The following is a 14,623-nucleotide window of genomic DNA, read 5'->3' on the forward strand; positions in this document are numbered from 1 at the left end:
GAGGGGATCATGAGCTTTTGATCTGAAGAAGTGGGTTGTACCCACGAAAGCTCATGCTCCCATCGACATGTTTTGTTCGTCTTTAAGGTGTTGCAGGACTATCCGTTGTTTTTTAAGTTTTTACAGTTAAGGAAGTGAGGTATTTGAGTGGCTATTCTGTTCGGTGGAGGTTGGATATGAGATAAGAGCAGGAGCCAGCCAGCTGGAGTGTCTGAGAGATCCTGACACAGTGCATAGCATTGCTGAGTTGAGTTTCCTCCCTTCTCACCCGTGGGTCTGTGATTCTATCAGGCAAAATCCTAGTTTAGACAAAGCTTTAGTCAAACACAAATCATGTGGCTCAAAAGAGGGACAATTGGGTGAAATGTCATGGCCTGTGTTATACAGAAATTCAGACACAGTAACCCTTACACCCTATGAATCTAGTAACAAAAGAAGTAGATCAGGCATTTCTGTGTACTGTGTTTCATGGCGCACAGTCAAGGGAGCATTGAAATTCCGAACATAAAACACTGAAGAAAATTGTTCACAAAATATCTATTTGCCTGTGCAACCTCCTGCCACTGACAGTATTGGAGAAAATGGATGGGACATTGCTGGTGATCTTGGTGTCGTGATATTTAGTTAAGGCTGCCTGACAACTTCAACACTGAACAAATTCTTTTTCAGTTTATAAATGGGCGGAACTTTAGCTACTTTGCCTGAAATTCCCCACCCTGGGTGTCTGCGTCTGGCTTATTTCTTTTTGAAAGTCTCAGGCATCACAGAGAAGCCAGTTAAGCCAGGGAAGAAGATGTCTGGCCCATGTTGTAAAATGTTTACCAGGGTTGTGCCCCAGCATCCCTCTGCTTCCCAGCAGATACAAGTCAGGAAACAGCCTTCCATTAACACCCAGATCCCTGAGATCTGAGAGGAGGAGATGACAGGGTCTGTAGCCAGACAGGAACCCCCTCTCCCCGTAACATCCATCTTTGCTTGCCTGGAGCACACCGGGCATAGAGAGAGAGCAGTAAAATCAGCATAGTCTTTGATGCCTTGACAAAAGGCCCGGATATGCTGGCTGCTGTGACCGTGGATGGCTGTAAACAGAGATACACCAATTGTTGACCTCGAGGCTGCGAGAACTGCCTTGACTGAAACCCATATTGATGTGAACACACATCCGTCCGCGGGGGGAGGAATCTCTCACCCAGTAAAGAATGTCCAGTACTCAGAATTTAGTTATCTCTCTTGCAAGTGTAAATTAAGTTGAAACTCCCTTGTAAGAACTGGCATCACAAAGATGGACGAGTACAATTTGGCATCTTAGATAAGAAAGAGGATACGGGCCCCTATGGGTATATAGATGGGTCCAGCAGCGCATTTTCTCTGAGTGTCAATCTACCATCTATCTGCTGGTCGGGTTAGGTGTTTGACCTCCCGAGATTCCACGGGGACGCCCACCTCGTATTCGTCTTTCCTAGGAATTGAGGGACCGGCCCTGGCCTGATACGCTGGAGTCGAGAGGCACAGAAGGGGGTAAAAATTGTACCTGGATGTGGTCCTTTGTCTTAAGTGTACACATAGACTTAGAGCTTTTTAAAGATTAAGCTGTCACTTGGTACCATTATTTCTATTTTCTATCTTTATTTTCTTTGTAAACATTTTTAAGATCTGTATTTGCTAGCAGTTAAGAAATAGAGCAATAGCCATTGTAACCATATGATTTATAACCTTCTTTAATAAACCTGTAACTGTTTAAGCTTTTAACCTGACTCCTTCAGTTGCTGTAACAGAACCAAGCACAATTTAAAAGAACTCCAGCCGGTCACAAGGGACAGATACAGGCAGAGCTGGGCGTTTGGATCATGATGCTTCCAAGGGACAGATCCGTAGGGGCGTGTGTCAGCCTTCCCTAGGCTGCCTGCTGCGAAGGGATCATGTATCCTAGCAGTCAAAGTCTGAGGTGTAATAAGCTCTCCCTGTAAACTCTGAGGCATCTGTCAGCCTGTTGGCTGCCTACCGTGAAGGAACCTGGTCCTAGTTGTCAAAGACACGGACGTTAAACTTCTCGGGGTGCCCGTCGGTCTTCCCTAAGGCTGCCCGCTGTGACGGGACTCAGATGTAACACACACACACACACACACACACACACACACACACACACACACACACACACACACTGCCCTGACCATCGGCTGACAGTGTCTGTGCATTCACACACAGCTGGCTCTTGAGCTCTTTACTCAGGTCTAATTCCAAAGGGAGTTTTGCTTCAGTGAGGGCTGAGTGAAGTATGGTCCCTGGCCAAAGAATATTTTCCTGTATTGTCCATCTACTAAAACCTTTCATCCTAAAAGGTCCACTTTGCAAGTGAAGTCCAGCTGCCTTGGGGCTAGAGGCCATCTCAAAGAGGGAAATTTTAGCCAATAACACTGGAATAAAACTCACCCTTTCTGTGTCAAGCACCCCAGAATGTTTATGTCTGTGCAAAGCAGAAAGGACCCAGACTTACTGTTGATCTGATCTTGGGCTGTGGAACAGGGGAGCCCCTCAGCCAGAGCTGGTACCTGTGAGTGCTGAGAGGGACGTGTCTTCCCTGGGAACCCCCTTCAGGCAGCCGCATCCCGCACCTCTTTCAACCCAACGTCTGCTGCAGCGTCCCGCGCCGAGAGCCGACACAGGGCTGGGCACTGCTTATAAAACAGCTCTGGGCTGTCCCAGTGGGGTTCACTCGGCCTCTGGGGGAGAAGCGGCATCTGGACGTAAACAAGCTGGAGCACAAAGACTTTCTAGGCAGTGACTCTCCAGTGACTCTCCAGTGACTCTTTCCATGTCTGGGCTTCTGGGCTATTTATCGAGCTGGAGCAGTAAGCAGCAATTAAGGAGCCTTCCCAAAAGGAGAAGAGAACTCCTGGGCTCTGGGCTGAGTCCGAGGAATTGGCTGCTCTGGGTGCTTGGAGCTCTGTGACTGACAGGAGCTGGGTTTGGGCCCCAAGGAGCCCAGCAGAACATTGCACCTTTCCCACGGCAGTTCAGACTTAGCTTTGTCGCACTTTGTCAGTCAGGGGTATGAAAAAACACCCCCCTGGTCAACCATGGACCGCACTGGGTCAGCAGGAGCAGCTCCTTGTGGGGTAGGAGGGGGAATGGTGCTGGCAACAGAGCTCTCTTTCATGGGCACAGAGGTGCTGCGTGGCAGATCGTACAGGGGCAGGGCTGTGCTGCCTGTAGGGAGACTCAGCCACCCTCAGGTTATTACACATGGATGCAGAAATGTAAAGATCCCAGCGAGCTTCAAAAGAGTGAAACATTCCACAGGTAAAAGTTTCACCTTCAGAGAAATATGAGGCGAGTGCTTTGACCCACTCCTTAGAGAGAGAAGAGGGCAAACTCTTTCACTGGGAACTTTCCTTGCATAGACACCACCCTGGTAGAACTCACTAGTGAAAGGATCTGAGTCCTCAGTCCCACAGATACTGTCAACAAAGCCTCTGTCGAAAAAAAGAGCGTCTAGACGACAGCCAGTTCTGTTGACAGAGCAAGCCGCTTTCTTGACAGAGCGTCTAGACGCTCTCTTTTGAAAATGCACAGTGTGGCTGCAATAGCACCGGGTTTTGGCATAACTCTGTCGACAAAGGCGTTATTCCTCGTAGAATGAGGTTTACTGCCGCGCTCTGTCGACTTACTGTTTACAGAACTCTGCGGTAGTGTAGACGCAGGTATAGTTTTGTCGACAAAAGTCCACTTGTGTCGACAAAACCCTGTAGTTTAGTCACCCCCCACACAGCTGAGTTCACTGTTCTCTCCCCCTCCCCCAACACATGAACACCACCACCACAGAGCAATACGGATACTGAACCTTTTCCTGTCTGAGGAAAATGCAGTTTAGGGCTCAGCGTCCAGGGAAAGCGCTCCCCAAATGGGATCAGAACCCCAACTACATCATCCAGGTAAGCCCCCTTTAACAATGAAAGGGGAATGTGCAACAATTAGTTACTCTGGGCTTGATAGTAAATAAAGGGATTTTATTAAGTACAGGCAGTAGGATTTCAGTGGCTACAAGTGCAAACAGGCCACGCAAAGTGAATTACAAACTTAAAGTAACAGGAATTCAGAGAAAAAGGCCCAGCACCATGCAACCAACCAGCTCTTCTCTGATCTCAGTCTCAGAATGAGAGCAACAAGGGAAAACTTTACGTCCCCTTTTGAGCAAAGAGACGGAGCAGCCTGTTACGGATCTGTTTGGTCCTCACCCCATAGATGATGGGATTTAGCATGGGGGGCATCAAGCGGTACAAGTTGGAAATGAGAACTTGGAAATGCAGGGGCATGTTCTGGCCAAAGCGGTTTGCAAGGGATATGAAAAGACCAGGCACATAGAAGGCTAAGATGGCGCAGATGTGGGAGCCACAGGTCCCAAAAGTCTTCAGCCGGGCATCTTTGGTGGGGAGTTTGAAGATGGCCCTGAGGATCTGGGTGTAGGACAGAGCGATAAAAATCCCATCCAGACCCAACACACAGAATAGCACAAAGAGGCCGTAGTAACTGCTGACACGAATATCAGCACAAGCCAGCTTCACCACGGCAATGTGTGAGCAGTACGGCTCAGGGATGATGTTGGTTCTGCAATATGGCCACTGCCTGGCCAGTAAGGGACAGGGCAAGGCAAGCATGGCACCACGCAGCAGCATGGCCAGGCCAATCTTGGCCACCACGGGGTTTGTCAGGATGGTGGAATGTCTCAGGGGATGGCAGATGGCCACGTAGCGATCCAACGCCATGGCTATGAATATACCAGACTCCATTGCTGAAGAGCAGTGAAGGAAGAACATCTGGGTGAGGCAGGCATTGAAATTGATCTCCCTTGTTTTGGTCCAAAAGATGCTCAGCATTTTGGGCACAATGGACGTGGATAGCACCATGTCGGTGACGGCCAGCATGCAGAGGAAATAGTACATGGGCTCATGGAGGCTACACTCTCTCTTCACAATGAACAGGATGGTGAAGTTCCCCAAGATGGCTATGATGTACATGGTGCAGAAGGGGATGGAGATCCAGACATGGGATGCCTCCAGACCAGGAATCCCCAGCAGGATGAAGGTGGAGGGGTTGGTGAAGTTTGTTGTACTGGAATCTGACATGGAATAAGGGAGAAGTTGTCCAGCTCTGAAGCAGAACGGTCTCACATGTACGTTCCCTTGACTTCTTGTATGTACTCAGACTCTTGTGTGAAGGTCACAGCACAAATTCCTGACTGGAAAGGCAATGTTCATTTGAGACACGACATGCACTGCTGGAGGCTTTTCTCATGTGTGGAGCATATTGGTCACTCTCCACACACTGAACAATGACATTTGACTATTCAGAGAAGTGAGGTATGAACAGCCTACCAATGCCCATTCCACATTTTATGATTCTCCACGTATCTTTAGTTCCTATCTGTTGCGATGCAGGAAACCTGAATAGGCACCAGGAGGAAACATAAGTGAATTCTCATTATTCGTCTTTATTCCTTAACGCCAAGGCTAAAGAGTCCAAACTTTGATAAATTCCCAATTCACCCAGTTGCTAAAAGTCTGAAAGTGAGGAAATAAGAAACCAAGACACATACCGGGGGAACATCCCAACCAGAACACCCCTCAGGGGAAGGCCTGGGCGTCATCACTGGCAGCTCAATGGAAACAGCTAGAGATGCAGAACTGTGCCCAACACAAACACTGTTCCGGTGCCAACAGAATGGGGTGGAGAAATACCTGGTCTGGACTTTCCCTCAGTTTTGCTCACCCAGGCTTGGTCTAAACTATAGGTTTTTTTCAGAAAAAGATACAGAAATTGTGCTCCCCAATTTACATAGCTTTTTCCGATCGCTTTCCCGGAAGAGGTTTTTCTGCTATTTGGCTCAGTCTAGATGGGCCTGAACTGTGGAAAAGACTCCTCTTTCAGTGGAGCCCTTATCCCTCATAGAACGAGGAATTCACGGCTCCCCGAAAGAGAGTGTTTGCTCTACTCACAAAAAAAAGTGGAAGAGCAAACATGTTCCTTGGATGTGGCAGTTTTTCCGGGGTACCTCCAGTATTCTGGAAAACCCCCACAGTGTAGACATACCCACGGTCACTCTGAAGGACGTAACAGATAGAAAGAGGATTTCTCAGATGGGCTATAAGAGCAGGGGAGGCTGCCATATGTGGACAGATGGAAATGTCTGGAAATGATTAGGGTGTGTCTAGACTACAGGATTTTGTCGACAAAAATGGACTTTAGTCGACAAAACTATACCTGCATCTAAACTACTGCCATGTTCTGTTGACAGTAAGTAGACAGAACGCGGCAGTTTTGTCGATGGTGGTAAACCTCATTTTATGAGGAATAACGCCTTTTTTTCGACAGAATTCTGTCTAAAAATGTGCTATTGCATCCACACTGTGCTTTTTCAAAAGAGAGTGTCTAGACTCTGTCAAAAAAGCGGCTTGCTTTGTTGACAGAACTGGTTGTAGTAGAATCATAGAATCATAGAACCATAGAGCTGGAAGAGACCTCAGAAGGTCAAGTCCAGCCCCCTGCTCTAGGCAGGACCAATCCCAACTAAATCAACCCAACCAGGGCTTTGTCAAGCCGAGACTTAAACACCTCTAGGGATGGAGATTTCACCACCTCCCTAGGTAACCCATTCCAGGACCTCACCACCCTCCTAGTGAAATAGTTTTTCCTAATATCTAACCTAGACCTCTCCCATTGTAACTTGAGACCATTGCTCCTTGTTCTGCCATCCGTCACTACTGAGAACAGCCTCGCTCCATCCTCTCTGGAACCTCCTTTCAGGAAGTTGAAGGCTGCTATCAAATCCCTCCTCATTCTTCTTTTCTGTACACTAAACAAACCCAAATCCCTCAGCCACTCCTCACAGGTCATGTGCTCCAGCCCCCTCATCATTTTGGTTGCCCTTAACTGGACTCTCTCCAATGCATCCACATCCTTTCCATATTGGGGGGGGGGCCCAGATCTGGTTGCAATGCTATAGATATGGCCTCAGCAGAGCCAAATAAAGGGGAATAATCACTTCTCTGGATCTGCTGGCAATGCTCCTCTTAATGCAACCCGATATTCCATTCACGTTCTTGGCTACAAGGGCACCCTGTTGACTCACATCCAGCTTCTCATCCACTGTAATCCTCAGGTTCTTTTCTGCAGAACTGCTACTTAGCCATTCGGTTCCCAGCCTGTAACAATGCTTGAGATTCTTCCATCCCAAGTGCAGGTCTCTACACTTGTCCTTGTTGATCCTCATCAGATTTCTTGTGGCCCAATCCTCTAATTAAATCTAGGTCACTCTGGACCCTATCCCTGCCCTCCAGTGTATCTACTCTCCCTCTAACTTAGTGTCATCCATAAACTTGCTGAGGGTACAATCCAGCCCCTCATCCAGGTCATTAATAAAGATGTTGAACAAAACCGGCTCTAAACCAATCCTTGGAGCACTCAACTAGAAACCAAACACCAACCTGACATTGAGCCATTAATCACTAGTCGTTGGGCCCGACAGCCTAGCCAGCTTTCTATCCATTTTACAGTCCATTTATCCAATCCATTCTTCCTTAACTTTCTAGCAAGAATATTGCGGAGACCATATCAAAACCTTCGCTAAAGTCAAGGTATATCACATTCACCGACTTCCCCATGTCCACTTCCAAGAGCTTCAAAATGGATTCTCTGAGGATCCTCTCCATGATTTTTTCCAGGGACTGAGATAAGGCTGTAGTTCACTGGATTGTCCTCCTTCCCTTTTTTAAAGATGGGCACTACATTTGCCTTTTTCCAGTCATCTGGGATCTCTCCCGATCTCCACGAGTTTTCAGAGATAATGGCCAAAGGCTCCGCAGTGACATTTGCCAAATAGAGGAAGCACGGAGCCTGGAGTCTGGCACCTTAGACCCCTCGGCCATCCTGACATGGGCTGCTGTAAGATGAGGCGATGAAATATATTCCCATCTATTTTCAGTCAACAAGGCTTTTAAACAGCATCTAAAATAGAAACTTGAGGTCACAAAGCCAGGACTTGTGAGCTAATCTATCATATAGACACCCTATTTGCACCAGAAGTGTACTATCAGGCAGCATCAGAGCCAGAATTTATGTAAAGGCAAATAAAAGGCAGATGTGTGTTAAATAGATCGTATTAAAAAAAACCCTGAATATTTACAGAATTGACCAGTTTACGACACAATAGAAAAACTGGTCTGGGCTTAGTTAATGCTAGTCACTGATATGCTTCATGGAAAAATCATTCATTAATATGAGTGAGAAAGGGAACTGCATTTGGATGAGAAGGAGAACAGGGCAGATGCAATACACCTTGATTTCTCTGAGGTGTTTGATGTAAGAGGGAAACCTGACAGATCAAAAATGCACACTCTGCAATACCAGAAGAGCACCCACAAAATGCATTGAAATCTGGCCACTCCCAGATCCCAGACAGCTGTTGTCAAAGGGCCCCTGTCAGCCAACAACGGGGCTGTTTTTAGCGTGGTCCTGAAGGGATCACATGTGCGCCCGATGCCATTAGATATTTCCATCAATGAGCAGGAAGCAAATGGAAAATATCTGGAGATAAAATCCGTGCCTGAGCTGAAGGCCGGCAGAGGGGTCACAAGGAGGAGGCCAGGACAGGCACCGATGGATCCAGAGCGCTGGCTGAGCGGGGCCCGTGCGCACACAGTGTTTGATACAGTCACATGCAGGCTGCAGACAAAGGAAATCTGAGGAGGTTCCACAAGGCCAGAAGAACGCCAGGCCCTGCTAGCGGCTGGGGAGGGACTGGCCGAGCAACCATTCTGCTTCCCAGCAGATCAGCCAGAGCCCTGAGATGCCGGGGAGGAGGTGACAGTGTCTGGACAGTGACACACAGCCGGCTGCTGAGGGCCTGACTCAGTTCTTGCTCCCAGGGGAGTTTTGCCTCAGTGGGTCTGAGTCAACTCTGAGCCATGGCCAGAGAATATTGCTGTTTATTATTGATCTACTAGCATTTTTCATCCTAAAAAGCCCACTTGGCTGATGGCCTCTAGCCGCAGCTGCCTTTGGGCTAGAGGCCATCAACAAAGAGGGACATTTTATACAATAACACTGGAATAAAACTCCTGGGGCAAGGGCCCTAATTGGTTTTGTACCCGTGCAGAGCATAAATGACACCGACTTACTCTGTCCCATACCCACCTTGCTTTGTGGAGGAGGTTAGCTCCTGAGCTAGAGCTGAGTGCTGAGAGGGACGTGTCTTCCCTGGGAATCCCCGTCAGGCAGCCACATCCCACACCTCTCCCAGACCAGTATCTGCAGCAGCGTCCCTTGCCAAGAGCCAACACAAGGGTGTGCACTGGTTATAATACAGCTCTGTGCAATCCCAGTGGGGTTCATGCAGCAGTTGGGGGACAAGCAGCATCTGGATGCAAACAGTCTGGGGAACAGAGATTTTCTAGCTGATGACTTTCCAGTGACTCTTTCTATGTCTGGGCTTCTGGGCTATTTATCCAGCTTAAGGAGTAAACAGCAATTAAGGGCTCTTCCCAAGGGGAGATGAGAACGCTTGGACCCTGGGTGAGCCAGAGGAGTTGGCTGCTCTGTGCACTTGTGTATATTGTAAAAATGTTGTTGACTATTAAGAAAAATGCAGGTAATACCTAGGTCTCCATAGGCTCTTGTACCATTTAAATGCCCAGGTATGATCGGTGGAGACTGAACATACAGATCTGGAGTCAGATGACTGTGGGGAGTGAAAGCCAATTTCTGCAGGCACATGGGACTGTCCCTAAGGATACATCTACGCAACGTGTTATTTCGGAATAACGGATGTTAATTTGAAATAACATAGCGCACGTCTACACAGCAAGCTGTTATATCGCCAAAAGCCGAATTAAGCTACGTTGACTTCATCTGCGCAATTGATGTAGCTCTATTCAGCTTTTGCCCTGCTCTGTAGAGGTACCCTGTGGGACCAGAGAGCTGTGATTCACGACAGTAACAGCGCCTTTCACTGCAGGGTCGTCAAAACATTTAGGAAAAGAAAGTCCCTATGAGACTATCCCCTTTATACAGATGTGGAAACTGAGACCCAGAATTGTCACACAGAGATTGAGTGTCAGGATGACAGACAGAACCAGGTGTCCAGACTTTCTTGTAACCACGGTGTTGTCATCACGCCAAGAAGGAAATTGACCCCAACTCTGGCAGAGGCTGTGTGTTGGATGGGAAGCGGCCTGAACAGATCAAGGGGAACCTGAAGAATCCAAAAGAAGATGGAGTCTGTGAGCTCCCCATTCCTGGAAGGGGTGAACCCTAGGAAACCACTTCCCCTCCCACTCAGAGACCTGCCCACCCACACAGCGACTGGGGTCACTTCGGGGGAATAGACTCAGTAAAACACCAACCAAATGGTCCTGTGAATGGAGAGCATCTGGGGGCTACTCCAGGGGTGAAGGTGTCTCCAATCTCCCTACATCTGCCCTGGAACAAGAGTACACGTAGGCTAATTGGGGGCATTTCTCTGTGCGGAGCCCCTGGGTCTGTCAGCGCTGGAACGGGACAGAACAGATTCCTGTCTCGGCCCGACAAAGGGGTTGTGCCCACCAGGGCACAAGTGACTAGCTGGAAAGCATGATTTGACCTCTGTGTGTAGCCAAAGGGAAGGGGGCGAGGTTGGTCTACTGAGTTGTTATGAGCATTATATGGATGGTGAAACCCTCCAGAGGCCTCGCTCCAGTGCAGAGTCCTTTGTGCCGGGCTCTTCACGAACACCCAGCCCCGTCACTAAGTAGCTTATCGAGTAGACAAGACAAACACACCGGCTACGTCTAGACGGGCAGGATTTTCCGCAAATGCTTTTAACGGAAAGGTTGTTCTGTTAAAAGCATTTGTGGAAAAGAGCGTCTAGATTGGCACGGACACTTTTGCGCAAAAGCACTTTTTGCAGAAAAGCGTCCGCGTCAATCTAGACACGGTTTCACGTAAGAAAGCCCCGATCGCCATTTTCGCCATCGGGGCTTTTTTGTGCAAAACAATACCGTGTTGTCTATACTGGCCCTCTTGCGCAAAAGCATTTGTACAAGAGGGCTTTTGCCCGAACGGGAGCAGCACAGTATTTCCGCAAGAACACTGACAATCTTACATGAGATCGTCAGTGTTCTTGTGGAAATTCAAGCGGCCAGTGTAGGCAGCTGGCAAGTTTTTCCACAAAAGAAGCTGGTTTTGCAGAAAAACTTGCCAGTCTAGACGCAGCCGGTTGTGTAACACACCACCAAGGGGGCTGCATGTGAGGCAGCCGTCGTGCACAGCACTGCCCTGGCTGGTAGAAGTGTGTCCTGGGTGTTAAAAGCAGAGCACAAGTTCAGGGGAACTAGTTCGGGGCTTCTGGGAATGGGCTATTAAGCAGCAGCTGCGCCCGACAAACACTCGGATAGTTTCACACTTTGCTTGTCAGAGTTTATGGTTCTTTGCATTTCCCTCACTGGGTTTTAAGTTGCTCTATTCAGAGGACACGGTCTTGTCTCTCACTGTTTCTTTTATGTTGGTGATCAGCACTTAGTGGCACTTTTTGGGTTCTCTAGCAGTGTCTGTTAGCCTGGGGCTCAGGTGTAGATCCCCTTTGTGAAATTCAATATTTTCACTTCAATTAGGACAAAATCAAGAATTGCCTTTGCTCTCATGGGTTCAAGGACTAGATGATCCAAGAAAGAGTCATGGAAGGAGTCAAGAAACTTTATCTCTGCAACACGACCTGAGGTGACATGGACCCAGTCAATATAGGGATAATTTAATTCCTCCATGGTATCATTTGTATATCCTTTCTAATCTCCCACACCATTTCACTATCACTATCACTATCACCATTCTGGACACTTGATCTATGATATACCTGCTGCTACTAAAGTAGTATTATTGGAGCATGGAATAACTATCCAAATAGATTTTATTGGACAGTTTGGTTCCTTTCAGGTTTTTACTTCCTTTCATTCAATCTTTCTTTCACCTCTATTCCCATTCCCACATCAGCTCAAACTCCTCTCTCTTTCCAAAAAATATTGCACCTAGGTATTACTCTGCCTAATTGATGGTCCTCGTTCCATCAGGTTCTGTGTTGCCTATTTTATCAATATCCTCATTGAATAAGAGGCTCTTTAGATCATCCATCTTCTTGTTTAAATTTATAGCATTTGTATATAAACACTTTACAAATTGTCACTTTTTCATCAGTCAGCCATTATGCGATGATATTGAATGGGATATTTTTCATTTGATTGTTACTCCTCCTAAGTGAATTTTATCATCTTCCATCCTCTCCTTACTCAGACTTATAAGGGTATGTCTCCATAGCAAAGTTATTTCAAAATAACTTTACTAGTGTCTCCAAAGCCAAACCTCTATTTCAAAATTAATTCAGAATAGCGGAGTGCTTATTTTGAATTTGGTAAACCTCATTCCATGAGGAATAATGCCAAATTCAAAATAGCTATTTTGAAATAAGTGCTGAGTAGACACTTATTTCGAAATAGGGGGCCTCCAGACTTCCCTGGTTGCCCTGGTGGCCACTCCAGCCTCAGCCAAGAACACTCCTCTCCCTCCCTCCTCCCCAGAGCCCTTAAAGGGGTTGACTCTGGCCACAGTGCCTATGCCAGCTCCAAGCCTGCCAGCCCAGAGCCAACAGTCACTGCCCCTGACCCAGTGGCCCCAAAACATGAGCCAGCAAACCACTGGCAGCCCAGCCCTCCACCGCTCCCCAGGAGCAGTCTGCCTGCTCCCAGGAGCCTGCCAGGGCCAGGAGAAAGCAGGTGCTGATCCAGGGTGGAGATCATGGACCTTATTCAGGTTCAGGGGGGATGCCCCCAACATCCATGATCTCTGCACTAGATGGAGGAATGTGGCCGTCTATGGCAGGATAGCTGCCAGCCTGGCCACCAAAGGTCACATGCGAACCCAGGAGCAGGTTAGCATGAAAATCAAGTTGGTTCAGTGAGACCCCCAAACCTGAGCCCTGAGCTTCCCCTCCCCCTTCTTCTCCTTGCGTCTCCCTTCCAGCTCCCTCCTCCCAGGTTTCCCCCTCCCCTCTCCCACCCTCTCTTCTCCCCTCTCCTGCCTCCTTTTCCCAGTCTCACCAGAGTTTCATTCTCCTCTCCCCCAGTTTTGTTAAATAAAGAGAGTTTGTGTTCATGAAAATACATGTAATTTATTTGACATAAGGAAGGGGGGTTAGGGAGGAGTAAGTGGAAGGACATGAGGGAGGAATGAGGCACAAGCCCCCATTGGGGCACACCAGGGAGGCTCTTAGTGCTCCTCGGGGTGGAAGCTCTCCTGCAGGGCCTCCTGGATACTGACAGCCCCCCGATGGACCTCCCGGATGGCATCCTGCAGAAAGTGCAGCCAGGCTCACAGCAACGCATCAAAAAGAAGCACCAGAGTGCCCAGGGGCAGCTCTGGCTCCATGTTGCAGAGTGCTGTGGTGTCCCGAGTGAGGGCAACCAGAGCGCGCAGAGACAAAATGCTTTGCTGTCCCTCATTGAGGTAAGCAAGCAAGCAGGGAAAGCTGAGAACTGGCTGTCATAAGAGTGACAAGAATGGCGTTGAGCCAAGCACACGCATACCCAGTAAACAACTGAAGCATAGCTGGTGTAGGGAGTCCCATGCCTGCTGAGTCTCACCAGGGACCTAAACCTTGGAAGGTGCCCTGGATCCCCCCAGCTGGAGCCACATCCACTGTGGCCGGGTACGAGGTGTCACGTTATTGGATTCTAAAGATCACTGCTGCACCCATGGGGGGGGGAGTTACCCCAAAAGTTGGCACAAAGCATGTGATACAAGGATGGATCCCTGAACCATGTGACCTACTCTGGCCAGGAAGATGCCAGGAGAAGTATATAAGTGCCATGTGGAAATCTCCATCTGGTCTTCAGTTCAGCTCCTGATCCCAAACGCAGCCTTGCAGGGAACAAGGAGCCGGAAAGAACCGTGGACCCATCCTGAGATAGGATGTGCACCAGAGACTTATAAGCCAGCAGGCTGTAACATCTCTGCTAAGAGCCTGCAATGAGAACTTGGTGATTCGGTGCATGTGATGTATTCTCCTTAACAACCTGACTCTCCTGCTTTTCTTTCATTCAGTAGATTTTAGATTGTAACGGATTGGCTCAGCATGATCTTGTGGTTAAGATCCAGAGTGTAAATTGATTGGGACCTGTAGCTGGTTTCTTGGGACCAGACGAACCCATTTGAGGTAGGTGAGATTGGGTTGTATAACCCCTCATTTGTGTGCTAGGCCCTGGTCACAGGAAGAGCTCAGGTGTCTGAGGGGTTTTGCTTGTGAGGCTTCTGGATGGACAGATTGGAAGCTGTAGTGCTCGGTGTGACTGGTTTGTGGCCTGTTTGGGAAGGTCTCTAGTCTGGGGCTGTAAGGAGCCCCAAGTTTGAGCAATTTGCCCTGAGAAGATGCCCTCAGCTGTGCCCAGACCCGGCCCGGTTAGTCACACTCGGTGACTAGAACAGGACTCCTTGCGGACTGAAGGGGCGTAAGCATTTCCAAGTGCCTGTTGCTCGTTTTTATGCATTGCTCTGCCTGTACTTATTCATGTATTACTTTGCAGTAGCTGTGTAGCCATCTGGCAGT

At 48.3% G+C, this 14,623-nt stretch overlaps 1 protein-coding gene across 2 annotated transcripts; it reads right to left on the reverse strand.

Moving 5' to 3' along the window:
- Positions 1 to 4,175: 4,175 nt before the first annotated feature.
- LOC142827540 (olfactory receptor 51E1-like) lies at positions 4,176 to 9,903 on the reverse strand. Of its 2 annotated transcripts, XM_089777279.1 has the most exons (2): positions 9,893 to 9,903; positions 4,176 to 5,163 (listed from the first exon to the last, which is right to left on the reverse strand). In XM_089777279.1, exons 1-2 carry the CDS (start codon positions 9,901 to 9,903, stop codon positions 4,176 to 4,178), a joined length of 999 nt encoding a protein of 332 aa, XP_089633405.1. The 2 variants fall into 2 exon arrangements, with proteins under 2 accessions (XP_089633405.1, XP_075779259.2); XM_075923144.2 differs by lacking the exon at positions 9,893 to 9,903 and having other exon boundaries at positions 4,176 to 5,168.
- Between the last annotated feature and the right edge of the window lie 4,720 nt (positions 9,904 to 14,623).

The sequence above is a fragment of the Pelodiscus sinensis genome, chromosome 1, assembly GCF_052426305.1.
Source record: "Pelodiscus sinensis isolate ZL-2025 chromosome 1, ASM5242630v1, whole genome shotgun sequence".
Taxonomy (NCBI): domain Eukaryota; kingdom Metazoa; phylum Chordata; order Testudines; family Trionychidae; genus Pelodiscus; species Pelodiscus sinensis.